The sequence below is a fragment of the Mauremys mutica genome, chromosome 2 (genome assembly GCF_020497125.1).
Source record: "Mauremys mutica isolate MM-2020 ecotype Southern chromosome 2, ASM2049712v1, whole genome shotgun sequence".
NCBI lineage: Eukaryota > Metazoa > Chordata > Testudines > Geoemydidae > Mauremys > Mauremys mutica.
Genome location: NC_059073.1, coordinates 93,455,283 through 93,474,947, shown reverse-complemented (window position 1 = coordinate 93,474,947; position 19,665 = coordinate 93,455,283). Strand labels below are relative to the sequence as shown.

At 42.0% G+C, this 19,665-nt stretch overlaps 1 protein-coding gene across 1 annotated transcript; it reads right to left on the bottom strand.

Moving 5' to 3' along the window:
• Nucleotides 1-929: 929 nt before the first annotated feature.
• PRELID3A (PRELI domain containing 3A) lies at nucleotides 930-19,613 on the bottom strand. Its single transcript, XM_045003763.1, is given in 7 exon segments — nucleotides 930-2,551; nucleotides 2,554-2,620; nucleotides 12,334-12,436; nucleotides 12,531-12,601; nucleotides 13,516-13,605; nucleotides 13,996-14,164; nucleotides 19,339-19,613. Coding segments are annotated over 7 exon segments (609 nt in total). The 5' UTR covers nucleotides 19,371-19,613; the 3' UTR covers nucleotides 930-2,474.
• Between the last annotated feature and the right edge of the window lie 52 nt (nucleotides 19,614-19,665).

Genomic DNA, 19,665 nt, shown 5'->3' with positions numbered 1-19,665 from the left:
CTATCCTAAGCAACAATAACTCAGGCTTAACATAACAGCAATGTTAGGCACAATGCAAGGGTGATCAACAAACTGCAAGGGCCTAAGAGCATCTGACTAGAGGCATTGTCTACACTGCAATAAGAAATACCCACCAGCTGGCCCATGTTAGTTGAATCAGGCTTGCAGAGCTATAAAACTGTACTGTAGACATTTGGCCTCAGACTGGAGCCTGGGCTCCAGGACCCTCACCCCTCACATCATGGTCTACGGTATGATTGTATAGCTCTGAGCCCGCTTCAGCTGACACAAGCCAGCCATGGCTGTTTTACTGCAGCATAGCCACACCTGTGCATTTAAACACCTCCCACCACAGGCATGTGTTGGGAAGTTGTAGTAATACAACTTCCCCCAAATCAGTCACACCTGTTTTATCTCATTTGCATAGGTGTGCCCATTGTGTCTCACTCATTTGTGCCAGGATGAAATGGCAAGGTAGTATCTGACACTTTTTAAAAAAAAACAAAAAAAAAAAACACACAACTAGACCTTTCTGCATTTCCCTCTCCCCAGGAAAGGGCACCATGTAACACTTACAAGTTATCTTTGTCCTTTGGAGAAAGACAACATATTCAGAACTAAGGCCTGGGAGAACGTGTCCGTTTCATGGAGGAAACACCTGAGATCCATACAAAGACAAAAGGTAAATGTTTACTGCCACTGACTGGCTTCTGAAAAGCTAAGATTAAGTCCTATCATCCAACCAAATTTTTTTTTGTTAAATAGAAATATTTACTTGGTAGTAAAGTGTACTTACCTCTTAATTTAAAAAAAAGAGAATACTAGTATCAGCATAGTGTTTCCACAATTACCAAACTATATTGTGCATGTGTTTGGTGGGTTTTCCACCGAACTAGCATTGTATTTTAAAGCACTCAAATCAAAGCAAGTTATGGAACAATCATTTATTTTTATCATTAAAAAATATTTAAAATTTTCACTCAAAAGTAGTTTTCTAAACCATTTGTTCTGTTTGCACAAGGAATCAAGTCTTTGCAACAGACTGTTTCTTCAGTCTCTGCACACAAAAAAGATTTAATTTAAATTCAACAAATCAATAATTTACCTTTTAAGGCTGCATCAGAAACTTGTGGTGTTTTCAAACACTCATTTCTGTATCCATGTCAAAGAAAGATCAGTACCTGTAACAGTTTTGGATTTAACACTTTTTGGAAAGCAATCCAATTTATGTTTTTCCTGCAAATATTCTACTCTATAGGTGTTACTGGATTTTGCAATCTTGTTTTCCCAGACAGACAATAAAGGACTATGACCAGAAACATTTAAATGAGCCTAAAAAGGATTATTCATGCCAATGACAAAAATATTGTTAAAAAATGTAAGTTAAAGACAAATACAAAGAAACACTGAAAGTTCATGGAAAGCTCTGGAGGGGAAAAAAAAATCTAGAGAAAGCCAAGTCTGCTTCTCTCTCTCTCTCTCTGTACTCCTAAACTTTAATACCACATCTGTTATGCTTCAGAATGGATCTGAGTTTGCTGCCGAGTCTTCATGATATCTTTCTTTGTGGCATAAGAATCATTTTCACAGTAGTTAAGTGTTACAATCTGAATCAACAAAGATACTCCTCATTCAAATCACCTTGTAAAAAGTTGCATTTAGAAGTCAATAGTTTTCCAATGGTTTCCATGGAGGTATCAGTTGCTCTTCCAGAAAATGGGGGGGGGGAAAAAGAAAAAAAAATCTACACAACTAGAGCCAGTGAATAAATATTACAAAAATAAATTATTATATCTTCTATCCCCACAAAGTCTAACTAAAAATCTACATTCACATCTAAATACTCACTACATCTGTTGGAGGTTTGTATCCAAACCTCCAAGACATAAATCACCTGTGTATCACATTCAGACACTGCATTTAACAATGCAAGAGTCAGTACCACCATGCAAGATCTAGCTTTTCAGATAACCTGAGTAAATATCTCCATAACTTTACAGTGTGTGTCACTTTTTGCTATTCCACTTTGGCAGCAAAGACTAACACTAGATTCAGTGCTTTTATACCCATCCACCCTTCATAAAATACAGCAGCTGCTCTCTTTAAAGAAATTCTTAATAAATATATGTACACACATTTAAAAAAAAAAGTGAGCACAAAAAACAGATGGTATAACGTAGAAGAAACCTACTAATTACTGCCTTTTTATAAAGGCGCATTTTGGCATCTTTAAGAATTGCCAGAAAGATTTTGTTTCAATTGGCTACAGCACGTGGGGTTATTTAAATAAAAATAAAAGAAAGCATAAAAGCTCATGTTAGTCTTCACTGGTCAAACAAGTTGATATGGAGGCTAGAGAGATCTAAAAATATTTTTCTCGAGTTCTGACATTCCTATGAACATACAAAAGACTGGCATTATCAGACAGAGAAGAGATTTAAGGAAATACAGTTCATGGGATAAAAGTTGTTCTGTCACAGTTCCTTGGTGTTCTGCAGCCTCAGTTCTCTGCTGCTGATGCCGCTGCCATTCCAGATTTCATGCTCTCTCGTGTCGATGATGTTAACTCCTCAAACTCTGTGTTTAGTTTGCCGATCACCCATTCCAGGGCATCTCGACCCTGTCAGAAAAAGACACAAATTTAGTATCAAAATGGATACAAGGCTACTTAAAATTAAAAAAACTTCCATTTCTTTCCTTTGTCAGACTTCAGAACCGCTCTAAAGGAAACTGGTTTTGCATTATTTGGGGGTTTATGTTGAGGTTTCAAGTTTTTTACTGAAGCTTCATTAATCAGAGTTTGCATAACCTTCATCTTATGTGCAGAAAGTTAGTCCCATACCAAAGTGAGGTTATGGGAAAAGAGGGTCTATGTAAAATTACCTTCTAATTTAGAAAGTCTGCTCACTGGTTACTTTAGCAATAAGGATGTTTTTACCATTTGCTTTTTCTGTTAGCATAGTAAAGACAACACTTGTACGGAGAGCAAGACAGATTCTAGTCCAGTTCATGCATCAGAATTGTTAAGAAATTTACATTTGGAGAATGTTTGATTATTGAAGATGAGAGCCAGAAAGAACCAAGCTGGACTTTCAGGTTAACTCAGCAGTTAAGGAAAAAACAGACAAACAAACCCACCCATCCACACAGACAGACATTCTACTTGTCAGAACAAAATTTGATCAGAAAATGACTGTAGGAGGGTATCATGGAGTTTTAAGTTCATGAATGAGTCACTTTTAAGCATATAACTGGGCTAAGTTTTTAAAATTGCAACTACATTTTCTGTCACCCTGCCCTGTTCCTTCTTACTCCTAGAATATTTGAAGAAGGCCTCAGAGAAAACAAAGTGCTGTGACTAAGTGCAATTAAACTTAAATACAAGTGTGCAGCTCCTTTATTTTAATTGGCCACACAGAATGTGCACTGCCCAGTTTTGTGAGTTCAAGTAAGACAAGACTTATTTGACATGCTTATCTTGCTGGACTCTAGTGAGTCTCACACCCTTACTGAAGATTAGCTTTAAAATGAGAAATTTCTAGCCTAAAGTTAGATACAACTTTTTTTCCTTAATCAAAAGTAAGGAAGTGTAGAGCTTTAAAATTCCATTTACCCGGGGTGAGTAGACATTTTGCCCAGGTAAATAGGCTGAGGGAGACCAGGGAGACACTGGCCTCTGTCTGGCGGGGAGGGGAAAGGAAAGCCACAAAACCTCTCAAGCACGACCTTTCCTGTTAAAGCAGTCAATGCCATTAGCAGAGTGTCCAGGTGGAGAGAGGAATATTTGGTAGGTGCTGGGGCTCAGGCATTTCCTTCAGAGCAAAGGGGTGAGGGCAGCAGCACCCTGTAAAGTTGAGGGACTGGGGTAGAACAACTGATCGGGAGATGGAATTTAATTTATTTGAATGGCAGAACAGACCAAGGGAGCTGTTGTTATTTAAGAGGGCAGAAGAAGTGTTTTTCTCCCAGGGGAGTTAAGATATGTGGATGGAAATTCAGTATGCTTGTATCTGAGGGAATGGTGGTACAGGTACTTTCCCACCTGGCATATTAGGCTTAGTCTTCAAGCAAGTGTCAGAAGACTATCAAGTCCCCTTGGAGAGAAGTAAAAATCAAGCTCACCTTAACCTCATATCATTACTACCACAAAAGGCATCCTCTTGAGACTCAGTGGTTTTCAGTGGACATGCTGTCGTGTTCTTACTATTCTTAACTATTAACTCTTCACTTAACCACCTATGCATACACCCTAATGAATGAAACAGCTATATATATATAGAGAGAGAGAGAGAGACCTATCTCACAGAATGACCCAAAAGGTCATTGAGTCCAGCCCCCTACCTTCACTAGCAGGACCAAGTACTGATTTTTGCCCCAGATCCCTAAGTGGGCCCCTCAAGGACTGAACTCACAACCCTGGGTTTAGCAGGCCAATGCTCAAACCACTGAGCTATCCGTGCCCCCACTAGATTAAAAGTACTCTGTTCATGCTAAAATGCATTCTAGGAAGAGCTACTACTAGGTCTGATTCAACAGTGCAGAATACAAGATGGCACCCAACTGAGCAGACATCAGAGGACAGGATTCTTCAGAACAATATTTCAGTAAGAACTGAACTCTTGTGATACAGGCAGCTCAGCAAGAAGCACCAGAATGTACGCTATGTGACTGAGTCGTTATGTCATTAGCTTTACAAACTGCAATGCATGCAAACAAGCTGAACAGCCGGGGGACCTTACTGATGCAGGAACAAAGAGGGTGTTACCCCTTAAGAGAGAGCACTGTGTATGTATATTTGCTATAAGATATTTTAAAGAGTCCCTAACCCACTGTCTCCTCTTCCCTAACCAGAGGGAACTGGAGTGGATGCATATTCCAATAACCAGTCAGTCTTTTTCAAGTTAAGAAAAATAAAAGACTGCACAAGCTTACAATGATATTTCCATTTAGCCACATTGAAAGAAAATTGATCGTGAAATAGAAAGAGGCATCTTCAATCAGCAGGAAGAACATGCCAAGTTTAGAAATAAAGCCCTTTGTTATCCATATTGCTATACTGAATTATTTAAGTTAGGTTTAGCAGTCAGTGTTCACTAGGAACTGCCCACACACTAGTAGACAGATTTTAAAGCATTAAAAACAGAAACCCATAGAATAAAAAATTCTCATTCCTGAGCCAAGACCAAGCATGAGACATTTCAGTTCCTACAGAAATTAGTGGCTCTGAAGTTAGCGTTTCCAGTGAGTGCCATCAACACGTTAAAGGGACATCAACTTGCTAATTAAAACTGATTTCATTTTAGTCAGAGCAGGATCTCTTAAGTTTCCCCCCTGCCCCCCCGCTTCCCTGATGATATTTAGTAGCCTCAAGGGCCACAAACTCCCCACCAGCCAGTTTCCCCTCTGTGCACACAGTTGCCAACTTCAGTTTGTTTTGCTGGTACTGGTGCTGGCAAACTTTCTCTTGCAGGATATAAGGAAGCATGCACGTGAACTACAACAGAGCAGTGCAGGTTGCTACATGCAACAGGAAATAAATGCACAACAAAATAGCAAAACAGTTTTTTCCCCTCTAATCTCTGTGAATATGACAGTTCAGTCAAACCAACCATGTAGAAATAACCCCAGGTACTAGCTTTTCAAAGCTATTTTTCAAGTTATTGTCCTTTTAGTTACAGGGACACTAATATACAAAGCACTGAAAGAAACAAGTAACACATTTAAACACTAAGAATGTTTAAGTCTGATCATATAGAGCAGTGGTCCCCAATGCAGTGCCTGCGGGTGCCATGGTGCCCGCCAGGGCATTTGTGCCCCCGCGTAGTACCCAGCAGGGGAGAGAAGCCGGGGCCCCGCGCCTGCCAGGGACAGAGAATTCCAGGGCTGCAGGCTGTGGGCGCCGGTGTTCTCTGTCCCTGGCAGGCACCAGGCCGCAGCTTCCCTCCGGCTTTGAAGCCGGAGAGAAGCCGCGGCCCCGCCCCTGCCGGAGACAGAGAACTCCAGGGCTGCAGGTGCCAGTGTTCTCTGTCCCTGGCAGGCATGGGCCGCGGCTTAAGCCGGAGAGAAGCCGGGGCCCCGCGCCTGCCGGGGACAGAGAACTCCGGGGCTGCAGGCTTCATTCTATGTTAAAGTAAGAATAAATAAATATATTTGGACCAGCAGTTCAACGTTTTACTTTTTTAAAATAAATAAGATGAAAACTGTTTATGATATTTATTTTGTAAAAACGCCTTAATTTTTCTTAGAGATAGATTAAAAAAAGAGCAAATTCACATGGTAAGGTGAAAGAGTAATTGCCGAATAATTTAATTAATACCTTTTACATGTAAAATTATCCTTTTTATCTTATGGATTCATATATTATGTAATATTAAATATGATTTTTTTGTATTATTTAATGTACAAATAAAAAATAAGCCTTGAAAAATTGTTGGCGCCCGCCACACTCTTCTGAAAACATGAATGTGCTACTGGCCACAAAAAGGTTGGGGACCACTGATAGAGAGTAGACTTTTACTAGCCAAAAAGTTAGCCAGCATCTTTTGGGTGGGACTCAGAGCCACAGAATTCCTTCCAAGGGTTATAACCAGTCAGTCAATCATCCAAAGTATGTTTGTTGGTTTTCCAAAACAAATCAAATCAGTGAGGTATTTTCTCACAGCTCTGAAAAAACTGCTTAAATCCATATAACTTAAGCATCAATGCACCATGGTGAGTAAATTTCAGAACAATTCTCCAGTGGAATCTAAGTTAATAAAGCTTCACCTCTACAATTTCTTTTAAAATTAAGGACCTGGGCAGTTCTACTCAGTAAAAAGTTAAAAACAGAATCTGACAAAGGACTGGAGTTTTATATGTAATACAATGTTATTTAAGTCCTACATTATACAAGACTTAAGCAAGCACATTCATAACCAAGCATGCACATTACATATGTTAGCACTAAATTATGCTTTCAATATTAGGTCAAATACTAGTATAAAGATTTATTATATCTTGGATAATTGATAGCAAACTGACTACTCCAGTTGAAGTTTTTGGAGAAGACAAAGCTTAATGGTTTGTCCAACTCAAGAATTTAGTGGCATGAAAAGTAAAGTTGAAAGCACACAGCCAGCATCTGCTGATTTTATAAGTCATATACATACACATCCCAAAATAAAATTATAAAGGAATGAAGGAGAAGAGTTATGAAAAAAAGGTTTTAGGATTTTATCATTGGAAGTTTGTGGTTTCAATACAGGAATGACAGAGTTGAGCTAGGCTAGCTAATGGAAGACAAGGTGGAAAGCACTATTTACTGTCCAGCATAAAAGTAACTATGAAAACTGTAACCACTTCTTTCAGCCCTGAAGTCTGAATATGAAAGAAAGCAGCACTTCCTACCATGAACAAACTGAAATGCATCTGAAAGTTAAATTTTACATAATGTTGCTTTAAGAAGGTCATTCATTTGTAACAGCAGCAAGCTAGGAAAGCAATTTAAGAAGCTAAATGAGATTCTTATTGCAACTATACCAATTCATTCGAGTGAAATATGTTCAGCTTCCACTTAAATTTTTCAACACCAACAGAAGCTCCGCCCCCCCAATCCCATCTACCTCTTAAAAGTCTAATGAAAAGGAGGAGAACAGATCAATTCCTGTCAGGGAAGACAAAGCAAGTAGCGTTAACTCTGTGCTGAAGAATATGCTTGTTAGACACCTGTTTTGAGAAAACCAACCCTAAACACATTTTTATAAGGCTGATTCCATTAACCAAACATTTTTTGGTTAATTTCTTTAGATAACTGTTCTTATGCAGTTAAAATTTAACTGACCATGCTGGCGTGGGCCCCTATTAAAAAGGGGGGCACATTCACATGCCTAGGTACCTGCAGTAACCTATTATTTACATGTATAAGAAGCAATACTATAGTACAAAAGCACTGCAGTACATGTAGGAATAACTAAGGTCTGCCCTTCCACTGATATAGTGGATTTGGACTACTTGACCCATTCTAGGTCACAATGAAAAAAAAAAAAAAAAAAAGAAACTATATGATTCTAGAATTATGAGAACAAGTTTGCCATTCCTGAATGTAACTGATTATATTACAATAGATGCAAGCTAATGTACACATATATTAAAAAAAAAAAAATCACATCACAACAGTCCATGCACACATTTGCTAGAAAGCTGAAATGCTGTACCGAGATAGTGAATGCCGGAGTTACCACTAGTTAGTACAAACTGCAGATGTAGAGATAGACTGCTAGCTTAGAGCGCTTTCAGAATTTTGAATTATCCACTCAATAGCATCCCACCCCTGGAGTAACACAGAAAAGATTAACACATGGCACAAAATTCATCTTTCATCATTGCAGTATTCAGGCATCAGGCCTGCAATCTCAAACCCTCAAAGCAAAATTCAATATTTACGTCAGCATTTCAAGATACTGGAAAGTGTTTCCTGCTGTAAAGCTTTTGCCATGTCTATGCAGACTTCTGAACAGGGGCGGCTCCAGGCCCCAGCACGCCAAGCGTGTGCTTGGGGCGGCATGCCGCGGGAGGCGCTCTGCCGGTCGCCGGGAGGGCGGCGTCCCGCGGCTTCGGTGGAGCCTGCGGGAGGTCCACCGGAGCCGCGGGACCGGCGACCGGCAGAGCCCCCCCCTGCGGCATGCCGCCGTGCTTGGGGCAGCGAAATGTCTAGAGCCGCCCCTGCTTCTGAAAGCACAGAAACTCAGTCTTGTGCTTCTGCAGTCACCATCTCCTTCAAAGTAGATCTGCATGTTAGTAATGAAAGGGCTGGAAACACAAATTCCTGCCAAGTTAAGCATCTCTGAATGGATTTAGCTGCCTTAGAAAGGACAAGAAGGTACGGTTCCACCATTTGACACTTGGCTACGAAGATGTTTAAAAGTCTTATATGGAAGGAGCCCTTTTCTAATTTGGCTTTCTACATATGTCAGATATTTTTTGAGTGGGCTGTTGGCAAACCAAAGATTTAACCGCAGTTATGAGTGTCAGAGGATGGTGAGATCACAGCATGTACCCCATTACTCTAAGTGGAATTGGAGGAGAGAATTGTAAAAAGTTTAAGTGGAGAGACGTTTATGGCCATCAAACTAAAATACAATCTACACTCTTGAAATTCAACTAGCCACTTTTCTCCCTCTCCCCAAACCCTGCAGTTCATCCACTTAATCCTCAACCTTAGCACACTTTATTTCTGCCAGTCTATCCCCTAACACCCCTTTACTATTTCCTCAGGGAAGTGCACTGTAGGGATGAAGCAAACATTAAGATTCCCTCCTCTTCTCACTCCCTGCGATATCCTTCTGGCCAAGAAGGGCTGAATGTTCATCAGTCTAAGGGCTGGTCTACACTACGCGTTTATACTGAATTTAGCAGTGTTAAACCGAATTAACCCTGCACCCGTCCACACAACAAAGCCCTATATATCGATATAAAGGGCTCTTTAAACCGATTTCTGTACTCCTCCCCGATGAGAGTAGCGCTGAAATTGGTATTGCCATGTCGGATTAGGGTTAGTGTGGCCGCAATTCTGGGCGGTATCCCACAGTGCACCATTGTGACTGCTCTGGAAAACAATCTGAACTCGGCTGCACTGGCCAGGTAGACAGGAAAAGCCCTGCAAACTTTTGAATTTCATTTCCTGTTTGCCCAGCGTGGAGCTGTGATCAGTACGGGTGGCGATGCAGTCCCAAATCCAAAAAGAGCTCCAGCATGGACCCTATGGGAGATACCTGATCTGATTGATTGCTGTATGGGGAGACAAATCTGTTCTATCAGAGCTCTGTTACAGAAGACAAAATGCCAAAGCATTTGAAAAAGTCTCCAGGCTATGATAGACAGAGGCCGCAGCAGGGAGTCAGCACTGTGCTGCCTGAGAAGCGTAACGGAAAGCCAAAGAATCAAATGGACGCTCATGGAGGGAGGGAGGGCGGACTGAGGACTCCAGCTATCCCACAGTCCCCTCAGTCTCTGAAAAGCATTTGCATTCTTGGCTGAGCTCCCAATGTCTGAAGGGTCAAAAACATTTTCCCAGGTGTTTCAGGGTATATGTCGTCAATGTACCCCCCAGAAAGAAAAGGGAAAAAAATCGTTTCTCGCCTTTTTTCAATGTCACCCTATGTCTACTGCATGCTGCTGGTAGACGGGGTGCTGCAGCACTGAACAGCAGCATCCCGTCCCCGGTGGCAGACGGTGCAAAATGACTGGTGTCCATCGTCATCATCAGCCCGTGAGTGCTCTTGGCTGGCCTCGGTGAGGTCGGCTGGGGGCGCCTGGGCAAAAATGGGAATGACTCCCGGTCATTCCCAGCAGACAGTACAAAACGCTTGGTAACCGTCCTCTTCATAGCAGCTGGAGGCTGAGCTCCATCAGCCCCCCGTCTTCATGTATAAAGAAGATTCTGTCCTGCCTGGCCTATAATAGCAGTGGGAGGCTGCCTCCCCCTCATTTTATCTCACTAAAAAGTCAGTGTTTCTTATTCCTGCATTCTTTATTATTTCATCACACAAATGGGGGGACACTGCCACGGTAGTCCGGGAGAGTTGGGGGAGGAGGGAAGCAACGAGTGGTGTAGTTGCAGGGGCACCCCCTAGAATGGCATGCAGCTCATCATTTCTGCGGGATCTCTGGGGCTCTGACTTGGAGCGGCTGTGCTCTCTGGTTCTCTAATAGACTTGCCCCATATTCTAGGCAGGACTGACTATTTTTAGACGAAACAAAGAAGGGAATGACCTGGGGAAGTCATTCCCATTTTTGTCCATGCGCCCCCGGCCGACCTCAGCGAGGCCAGCCAGGAGCACCCATGACAGCAGCAGACGGTGCAAAATAACCGATAACCGTCATCTCATCGCCAATTTCCAATTGCAGACGGTGCTATAGCTGGTAACCGTCTCTGCTACCTTGCAAAGGCAAATGAATGCTGCTGTGTAGCAGTGCAGTACCGTGTCTGTCAGCAGCATCCAGTACACATACGGTGACAATGACAAAAGGCTAAACGGGCTCCACGTGCACTCGACTTTATACAATCTGTTTTTAAAAAAAACGCTTTCTGTAAAATCGGAATAATCCTGTAGTGTAGACATACCCTAAGGCTGGACATCAAGTGACAGAAGCAGCATCGCTGTCTAGTGATATCCTACTTTCAGGGGTAAGGGGCTGGCCAAGGCACATACTACCTGGGATGGCATCGGGAAGTAAGTCTGGACCTGAACTGCCACTACCCAACCAGGCCAGATCCCACTTCTATTTGTGCACCACATCCCACTCGCCCTCACATCTGTCTCACTGCTCTCTCCTTCACTGTTTGTCCTTCCCATCCTTACACCTGACCCATGTTCTGTCACACCACATTCATTTTAGTCTGCTGCTCTTCCTCCAGAGGTGCTAGTGGAGAGGTAGAGGTGTGATCCTCCACTGATTTCTAGTAGTATGAGAGCAAGACAGAGTGCCCCCAACAGTAGCAAATAACCACTCCCAAAGCCCTACCTGGAGTGTCTGAGCATGACTTTGGGATGAACAGAGCTCTTTTTCTATGCCTTGCAGATTAACACAAATTGGGGAATTTACTTACAACAGGGAGTACACAAATTGGCCTAGGTTCCCCCCCTTCTCATCAAAAACATCAGGTAATTTAATCTCTGTGCAGAATTGCTTGTATAAAACTAAGCTGGATGATTTCAGGTCATAAACGAAGGGACGGTGCACATGTAGCATAATGGGCAGATAAGAATTCGAACAAATTAGATTGTGCTGAGCACAGTCTGCAATCAGTGTGAGCAGTGTTGAATTTTGTGAATTAATTTTCCATTCGGTCATTATAGACATCTTTGCTGGTAGCTTTTTTAACCATTTGAACTGTGGCACCTTAAAGGCTAATAGATTTATTTGGGCATAAGCTTCCATGGGTAAAAAACCTCACTATTTCAGACGGATCTGAAGTAGTGAGGTTTTTTACCCACGGAAGATTATGCCCAAATAAATCTATTAGCCTTTAAGGTGCCACCAGACTCCTTGTTGTTTTTGTGGATACAGACTAACACAGCTACCCCCTGACATTTGAACTGTGACAGGAGGGTTTAAGAGCTGCTTGGGTAACAGTCTCTAACAATGGGAACATTACAGACAGGTCAGCCTGCATTTAAAAGCTAATTAACAAGTACTGCATTTCCTGCTTCTGGTGACATTTACAGGAACAACAAGAAGTTAATGGTTAAAAAAAAAAAGTTGTACACACTTAGGGTCCAATCCTGCAGGTCTGAGCCTTAAGCATGGTATTCAGTAGTACAAGCGCTCAAGAATTATTGCACAAAAGCATACCTTTCTAGCATTGGAGGATATTGTGTTGGCCATTAAACTTTCCAAATAACTACTCAGGCTAACGCCTTTTACAGTAATAATTGCTTCTTGAGTTAGCACAGTCCTGCAATGAAAGAAAGAAAATAAAGCTTAATTGGTACAGAAAAGGAGCAATATACCCTCTCTCACAAACAGACAGACCCCCGACCCCAACTTACTTTTCTGGGTTTTCAGGATGAGGCGTGTAGACCAACCTCTCATCAACGGACACCAAATTTGTGAGAGTAATCTTAAAAACAAAAAAACAAAAAAAATCCTCAGAGGAAACAGCAAAGAGGAGAAACACTATCAGCAATTCAGTAGCACCAACTGGTGCTTCAATATCCTTAACAGCAGAAAACAGGACAGTTACTGTACTTTGTAACAGCACAATTATAATTGTCAATAATAATTCAGAGGTGGTTTGTCTTCTCCTATTGCCAATCCAGTTACAGCTAGGTAACCTTTGCCTTTCACTAGGTGTCTCTATATTCCATGTTGTCCAACACAATTCAGGTAGCTTTCCAGTAACATTTCTGAATGTTGAACCAAGTCTGAATGTCAGTATGTTTGCAATGGCAAGCTTTTTAATCCAGGCTTTTGAGGAAAATAAGCAGCCTTACCAATCACACACAAAACATGTACTTAGGAAAGTCCCTAAGCCTACATTTACTGTACAAAAACAAGACTCTTACTGAAATCGTAGATTTAAAACGTGATAAGTTTGAAGGACATTAGAATACAACATAACAGTTGGCAAATTTCAACAAGATTAAAGATTTGCAATATAGTTCTAAATGTATTTCTGCTGCTGCTGATGGAAATAATTTCTTTGGCCAGTCTGTCATTTCTGCTTTCTCAGAAGACAGTTTCACCTGATGTCAAAGTTACACCCATACAAATATTTTATACTGCCTACGTATTTAAAGTTGCCTACTCATGCAAAGAAGCAGCCAACAGCAACTGAAAAAGGAAATGTTATTTAAAAATTTGGCAACCCAGAAAAGCTTCACATTGAAAATGCCTGTCTTTGTTTGACAGCGTGAGTGCAAGCTTGTGCATTTCTGAAAGCTTTGCATTCTTTTGTATTGCAAATAAGCAGGCGGTTATTCTATTCCCCTACAGCCATTACCAAAAGCTTCCTGACCTCACTTAGTCACTTACATTCGTGGAGCAGAGTTCCATTTTCTTTTCTACTGGATCTACCACTGAATGTTCTTTAATGTATGTCAAAGTCCTACTTGTTCCCAAAATCTAGAAGACAAAACATTCTATTTAAATATTCAACATGACACCAGAACAAATTACAAAAAGGTTTTCTGTGTTCTAAACAACTACTTTTACAGATTTATGTTGTGGTTGTACATGAGCACCCTGATCAGGATCAAGACTTCAACATGCTGAGTGCTAGGCAATCACACAAAGTGACAGTCCCTGCCTGGAAGATACTACCATCGAAATTTAACTAACATTTCAGGAAACACTGCAATGCATTCATTGCAAGAGATGTGCTGCTATATCATTACATTTTCCTTATGATTTCTGGAAAAGGCATTTCCTATAAATTCAGAGTTGAGATCCCAGAGGATGAAGTGTTTAAATGCATTACATCGTCAGGTACTCATTCAACATATAAAAACATACCGCTTTTACAATACTTGGTAGTCCCCACTCTGTGCTGAGAAGTCGGTGACTATGTAACCTTCCCTGGTTATCGAGGCTTCTGTCTATCACATCTACTCCTACCACACATGGATTCATGGGATTGGGGTATTTTCTCATAGCAGCTTTGATAACTGTATCCCATGGGTGTCTAGGGAAAAAAAGACAGATGAATATTGTTAATGAAATACATAAATACTAAGATCGAATGAGTGGTGCAGACTTATCTGGGGTATTGGGTGAAGTACTGGTCACCTCGTGCCTCAAAAACAAATATTGCTGATTTGAGGAGGAGGGGGCTCAGAAGGTCTATTAAAATAGTTAGGGGCATGGAAGAATTTTTACATGGAAAGATTAAAAAGACAGATTGTCATGTCTCCTCTTATTTGTTTACTTGGAAAGGAAACCAAGGTACATAAAATGAGGAAGTTATAGTGAAGATAGACAGGAAAAACAGAAGCTCCTGATCTAACAAGAACAAGGTGACATTTGCTGAAGTTAAAAAATGGCAAATTCAGAACAATTAATAGGAAATACTTTTCCATGCAACATGTAAATGAACAGTAGAACTCACTACCAAAGGATACGGAGGCAAAAAGGAATAATAAATATCTGGGTAATGCTAACAAATTTTGGAAGCAATATTAAGCCTCATGTTTCAGGATCTAAACCAATCTCTAACCATTTGGGACTAGAGGAAACCTAGTACATGGGGCAGATCATCCCACACCCACCTACTGTGTGGTTTTGGCACCTTCTCTGAAATATCTGGTGCTGGCCACAGTCAGATACAAGAGAGACAAGACTGGACTAGATAGACCATGGGCTTGCTCCAGTATGGAAATTCTTCTGTTCTTAAACAATACTGACAGTGTTGAAAGAATACCTGATAGTTTGTGCAAGTGTACTTTGTATTGCATACATATTATACATGAGCAACCTGTTCCAAAGTGATTATTGATTGTCTAACTTGAGAACTAGTAAAAAGGGTGGCGGGGAAGATGGAACAGGCTGAGTCATAGATAATGGGTGCTTGATAAGTTACGTTTGTTCCAGCAATGTGGGGTTAATGTAAGCTTTACCTAAGAGTAGAAGAGACAAGGTGGATGAGGAACTCTCTTTTATTGGGCCAGCTTCTACAGGTGAAAGAGACAAGCTTTCAAACTTACATAGAACTCTTCTTCAGGTCTGGGAAAAAGACTGCATAAGCTCAACAGCTTGTCTCTTTCACCCAATAAAAGGTACAACCTCATCCACCTTGTCTCTCCAATATCCCAGGACTAAAACGGCAAACAAACAGATTTATGAGGTCATGTTCTCCATGCTAAAGCTGGCCTCCTCGAAAACGTCTTTCAATGTTCTAGGGTTGTGGAGACTGGTACTCACCTTACCTTCAGCTCTTGCTATTCACATGTGAAGAAGGCCCCCCACTACATTAGCAAAGTGACAGTGTCAAGAATACGTTTCCCCTAAGCCCTCAGCAGCCTCTGAACTAAACACCATATTCCACCAGATCTTTATCAAAATTTCTTTAACAGTTTTGCTTCATCTAAACTAGCAGACCAACCACTGAAAGCCACATACAGCTGAGGTCCACACACCTGCTACCTACAGCTACTGTCTGCAGTAGAATTCTCTCATTTTGTAAATCAGCTGTTACTCCACGGAGCAAGCTCAAGTCCAGCTAAACCAACACAAACTACAGTGGTTTCTCTCAGGTATTTTCTGCACTCAAGTTTTCCATATTACTAACACTTGTTCAGCTCCACTGCTGTTAGCAAGTGTGGCTCTGCAGTGGAAAAAAAAAGTTAGGGAATAAAAGACAAGTGCAGGCACCAGGCAAAAGGTGTTGCTATGTGGAGGTGTTAAAACCCTTACAAGAATAAGCATTGCAACAGTAAATTTTATACAACTGACTACTGTTTTCATTACACATAGTCAGGACCTCGGAGGCAAACAGCCTTATGTCATGTTCTGAAGTCTTGAAAGTCAGCTCCTAAGGCCCAGCTTTTCAAGGTCAATAACAAGGTGTTCTCAGAGGCTCTAACTTTTGATGTCACTCCCCTCAATGCCAGAATTTGATTGGATGTTTAATTCAACCTTCTGACTAAACAGTATTTTGTCTTTTTTATTGGAGATGTTTAAATAGGTGAGGTTTCATGAAGAGTAAGATATTGAGTCATTTTGACACACACACAAAACTTTGTTATAGGAGCTATATATTAGATAAATAATGGAAGAGAGTTTCAGTTTTGAATTAGACTACAGCCTAACTCCCCCATGTAGGAAGGCATCTACAAGACATTCCTCTATAACACTAACACACACAAAATGGAGTTTTGCAAACATCTCCGGCATGAACAGGAAAAACAAAGTGGTCCTTCAGCTTCAAATGGGGAAATATATATTTTGTTTTAAATCAAATGTTCCTTCCCCCATTCCTAGACCTTGCTCTCTACTAAAAGATATGCATGAACTGGTCTTCATATTATCATCAGGAATTATGTAATGTAACATGAACATAAAACTAAGCATAAAGGTGATTAACAAAGGCAAGATGTCCTTGAAGACTTTCAAGGAGCTAAAGGCCATATTACTAATCTCTGATCTAACTACACTCACATACATTGCAGCATACATTTTGCAGGCCTCACACTCTGCAATCTAATTTTCACATAGCATCAAGAAAGTATTATGTTCCACAGATAACTGATTTTCAAGTCAAGCTCTGCAGTTGCTCAAAACAGAAGTTGAGCCACACAAGAGAAACCTTTATTAGTACCAATCTTGAATTTTACACTAGAAGTTTTGGTTTACACATGATAACTTCAGGTGTCAAAACCCTGAGGCTAGATCTTGGTCCACATACCAAATGTAAGCCAGCTTATCTGAAGGTATTTAAGTAAATGTCGCTAAACCAGTACAAACCCCTATACTACGAAAATTTCACAAAAATTTTAGATTGCTGCTAACATCATCTAGCTTCACCTATGTTAGCAACTATGAGAGCCCCAGCATAGGGGGGCTTTCAATGACATTTTAAAACATGCTGGGTATATCTACATTGCAATAAAGTACCCACAGCTGGCCCATATCAGCTGACTCTTTGTCATGGGGCTTGAACTGCTGGGCTATAAAATTGTAAAGTAGACTCCCTCCCCCCCCCCACTTCATGGGGTCCCAGCACCCAGTCTCCAGCCCAAATGCCTACACTGCAATTTTATAGCTCTACAACCAAAGCTAGAGTCAGCTGACAAAGGCAAACCATGCAGTGTAGACATAGCATGTCTAATCAACAGAGGGTCTGTGCCAGGCTAGATGACATGGAGCTTTAAACACAGATGGTACGCCTACATTAAGGCTCCCAAAGTTGCTAACACTGGTAAAGCAAGACTGGGTTTGCAATAATGGGCCATTTTTTAAATCCCTCCTCAAAACCGACTTCCATCAGCTTGGAAGAACTGGGTGGTGATAAGCACCCAGTTTCTTTTCTTGTTCTTCTTTCCTCCCCCCTCCCCACTGTAGTCCATTAAAAATAAATAAAATAAATAAATAAATAATAAAAAAGAAAAGAAAAGAAAAACCGGCACACACAACTACAAGCTTCATCTGGCACTACAGAGTCACATTCTGAACTTACTGGGCAAGGAGGGAGAGGGAAGAGGAGAGTATCTCCTAGGTTTATCCAGTCTAGACTGTAGCGTCCTAGGAAACAGGGACTATATTATATTTCTTTACAGTGAGGCTATGACTTCACTGACTTTTTAAAAAAACACCACAAGGTTATACCTACGAATCTGTGCCGCAACACAAACAAACACAAAAAGGAAGCCACTGTTTTGAAATGTCCAAGCCATCATCACTGAAGTTCATAGCCTGTTATCTACAGATGTTTCACAGTATGATGTGGCTAGACTTTGACACACAAGTATTCTCAAACTTTGCTACCAATTATTCAGTTCTCATTTTGTCTGACAACCATTTTTGCAGTTAAATGCTTCACTTATATGAAGAACAACATGAAATAAATGACAAAGTAAGTTATTAACTTTGAAGGTTAGCAGCTCATTGAAGGTATTTTGTGGATTACTTAAAAAACACATAACAAAAGGGGTGGGGACATACACAAAATGTTACAATAATTCAGTTTTAATCTGTTCATACCTTTTAGGAGAATCAACTACATCTGTGTTTTCTCTAATATTATGAAAGCCTATGCCTTAATGCCAAATAATGTAATAGTTCTGTCAGTTTCATAACTCTGCCCTTTTAGAGTCTTATTTCCTGCATACCTTGGCAAACATGACAGATGTGGAAACCTTTCATGCTGCTTTCAGCCCTTGTCTATACAGGAAAGTTTCAGCATAATTTGGGGGGTGGGTGAATGTAAACCAATGTAGTTATACCAGCAGAACTCCCTGGTAAACACTTATTCTATTATAAGAGCTTCTTTGGTGGTTAAGAAGTGGTTTAAACTAAGGTGAAAAAGCCACTCTTTTACGGGAGTAATAATGTCCACAAGGGGTCACACCAGTATTATCGGTAAAACTTCCCCATTAGACAAGCTCTCAGTCATCCCTCTCATATTGGTATGGAAATTTTGCAGGGATCTCCATACTGCATTGCCACCAACTGCATCCCCTTTGAACAGCAAGATGTACTCCTCACTCAGTGAGAGCTGCGCACAATCTTAACTTTAACTACAAAAAGACCTCATGATCAGTTAAAAGAACAGGAGTACTTGTGGCACCTTAAAGACTAACATGATCAGTTAGTTTCTTAGAATTAAAAAAGGGGAACTGCGGAGCTGATGACACGTCCTGCAACCCACGCAATGACACAGAGAAAGATACAGAGTCGCAGCACAGGCTGATAAGCAAAGTTAAGGCCACTGCAGTAACGGTAGGTCATAGTTCGCACTCTGTAGGTCTACGTGGTGCCAGCTGTCACCTGGCCCTGCCACTGAGCGGCGGGGTGACCTCGGACGAGTCAAACCCCACTCTGTGCCTCAGTTTCCTCAGCTATGAGCTAGGGCTAAATGACATTTCCCGGCCCATGGGCGAAGGGGGCTGGGCAAGGGCTGGAGTATCAGAGCGCCGGGGTGGCGTTCAGCCCGTGACCGGCGCGGCCCGCAGCCCCGGATTGCAAACCGAGTCCCCCCGGCCGGGCACAGACCGGCGTCTGGCCCGGTAACGGCGGACTCACAGCCCGGGGCCGCAGGGCCGGCGCGATACCGGCCTGCAGGAGTCACCGCCCCGCCCTGAAGCCAGGGGCCGGCGCCCCAGCTCCCGCCGCCCAGGCTCGGCGCCTGCTCCCGCCGCTCACCCGAACACGTGCTCCGAGCTCCAGATCTTCATCGCTCCGCCGCGGTGCCCGGCGCGCGCGAGCCCCAATGGCGACCTCCCAAGCGCTCGCTCAGGGCAGAGAACGAGCCGGCTCCGCGGGGGCGGGGCCGGAGCCGTGACGCAAGCAGGGGGCGGGACGCACCGAGCCGGGAACAGAGTGTGCCGGGCAGGCTTCCAATTGCCTCACGGGTGGGAGGGGCGCGCGGGACGCCAGGAAAAAAAGCCCGCCCCGCTTTTAAATACGTCATTCCAGCGCCTGTAGGCCCCTGCGGCCACGTGACCCCCTTCCCGTCCCGACGTTACGTGA